This window comes from Microtus ochrogaster, linkage group LG9, assembly GCF_000317375.1.
Source record: "Microtus ochrogaster isolate Prairie Vole_2 linkage group LG9, MicOch1.0, whole genome shotgun sequence".
In the NCBI taxonomy this organism is placed as follows: Eukaryota; Metazoa; Chordata; class Mammalia; order Rodentia; family Cricetidae; genus Microtus; species Microtus ochrogaster.
This window is the reverse complement of record NC_022034.1, coordinates 16911558-16913079: the sequence shown is the minus strand read 5'-3', so window position 1 is coordinate 16913079 and position 1522 is coordinate 16911558. Positions and strand designations below refer to the sequence as shown.

General features: G+C 44.9%; 1 protein-coding gene across 1 annotated transcript in view; it reads right to left on the bottom strand.

Annotated features, from left to right (window-relative positions):
• The window catches only part of Rmnd1 (required for meiotic nuclear division 1 homolog), a 31978-nt gene that overhangs the window by 15340 nt on the left and 15116 nt on the right, over positions 1–1522 (bottom strand). The window contains exon 4 of the mRNA XM_005363435.2: positions 1140–1215. Coding sequence (XP_005363492.1) covers positions 1140–1215 — 76 coding nt within the window. The remainder of the gene's footprint in view (positions 1–1139; positions 1216–1522) is intronic.

The window sequence follows — 1522 nt, the reverse complement described above, 5'->3', positions numbered from 1 at the left end:
AAAAAAAAAATTATTTTTACTGCTATTTTATTACTATAATTTTGCTCCTGTTATGAATTGTAATCAACTGTTTTCTGATGGTCTTAGGTGACCCCTGTGAAAGGGTTGATCTGAGGGGGTCGCGACCCACAGGTTGAGAGCCACAGCTCTAGAACACAAGAATGTAAGTGAAGACAGTGATTTGGTTGATTAGGAAGACTGGCTTGCTTGAATCTGGAACTACAGAGAGGAGCCACCATGTGTGACTTAAGGTTTAGCCTTTTTATTGTTTCACTCTGCGGCCCAGGCTAGCCTCAAAGTCACAGTGATCCTCCTGCCTTAGCCTCCAGGCTGCTGGGAATATGGGTGTGAATCACCATAGGCCTAACAGTTTATATTCTTCTGGATGTCTGTCTTTCTGTTCTGCCACTTACTGGTCCTCAGATTATGGGTTATTCCCCAAATGCATCTGACCCTCCCTTTTCTTGGTTGCTAAATAGGACACATGGCTGCTACTGCCATTGTCCTGTCATTCCAGTCTTTAAAAGGACAAGAATGTGTGAACCACGGTCCCTCTCTTAGGCATCTGGAATGGCCACGGCAAGCTAAACCTCCACTGAAACCCGACTGAAGGGGAGGGGAGGCAGCAGGCATGGAGCCTCATAAGGACAGTGACAAGGCTGCTCTGCACTATTTGTATATTCAGTGAAAGACAGCAGGCAACAATGATTTACTTGTACTAAAAATTTTCATCTTATAAGTTGATCTACCAGGGGCTGGAGAAAGCGTTCAATGGGTAAGAGAAGTAACTGCTCTTCCAGAGGACCCACATTCAATAACTTACAACCATTTGTGACTCTAGTACCAGGGGTACCAATACCCTCTTCTGGTCTCCTCAGGCAGGCATGCACATAGTATATAGATACATATGTAGGCAAAAAATTCATGCACATAAAATAAAATCAACATATTTTTAAAAAGATGACTTACCAGGAGATTCATAACCCTGACATTTGCCCCAGACGAAGTCACAATCAGATGACAAATTCAAACCCCAAATGCACTGGCATAGGAAGGTCCCAGGAGAGGCATGCCCACCCTGGAGACTCCAATCATCTGAGTGCAACCATCTTTCCAAAGCCATTTTGATCCTGTCTTACCTGAACAAGAATATTGTGCCAGGATCACCTTCTTTTGCAGCGTTCTCCACACCCATCACCAAAATATTTGCTGCATCTGTGATTTAAAACGTCAGTCAAGGCTGTGTCGAGAGGTGACAAACTGCAGACAGTGGCCTGTCCACGTTGTAATCTGTTCTGAGGATCACTTCACAACCCCGGATGTTCCACTATCAACTTCCCACTGAAGAAGGGTTTTAACACGTGAAAATGGGCTAGGCAGTGGTAGTGCATGCCTTCAATCCCAGCCTTAGGAGGAGAGGCAGGCCGGAATCTGAATTCCAGGCCTGTCTGATCTACAGAGCTAGTACCAGGACAGCCAAGTATACACAGAAAAACCCTGTCTTGAAAAACCAAAACCAAGC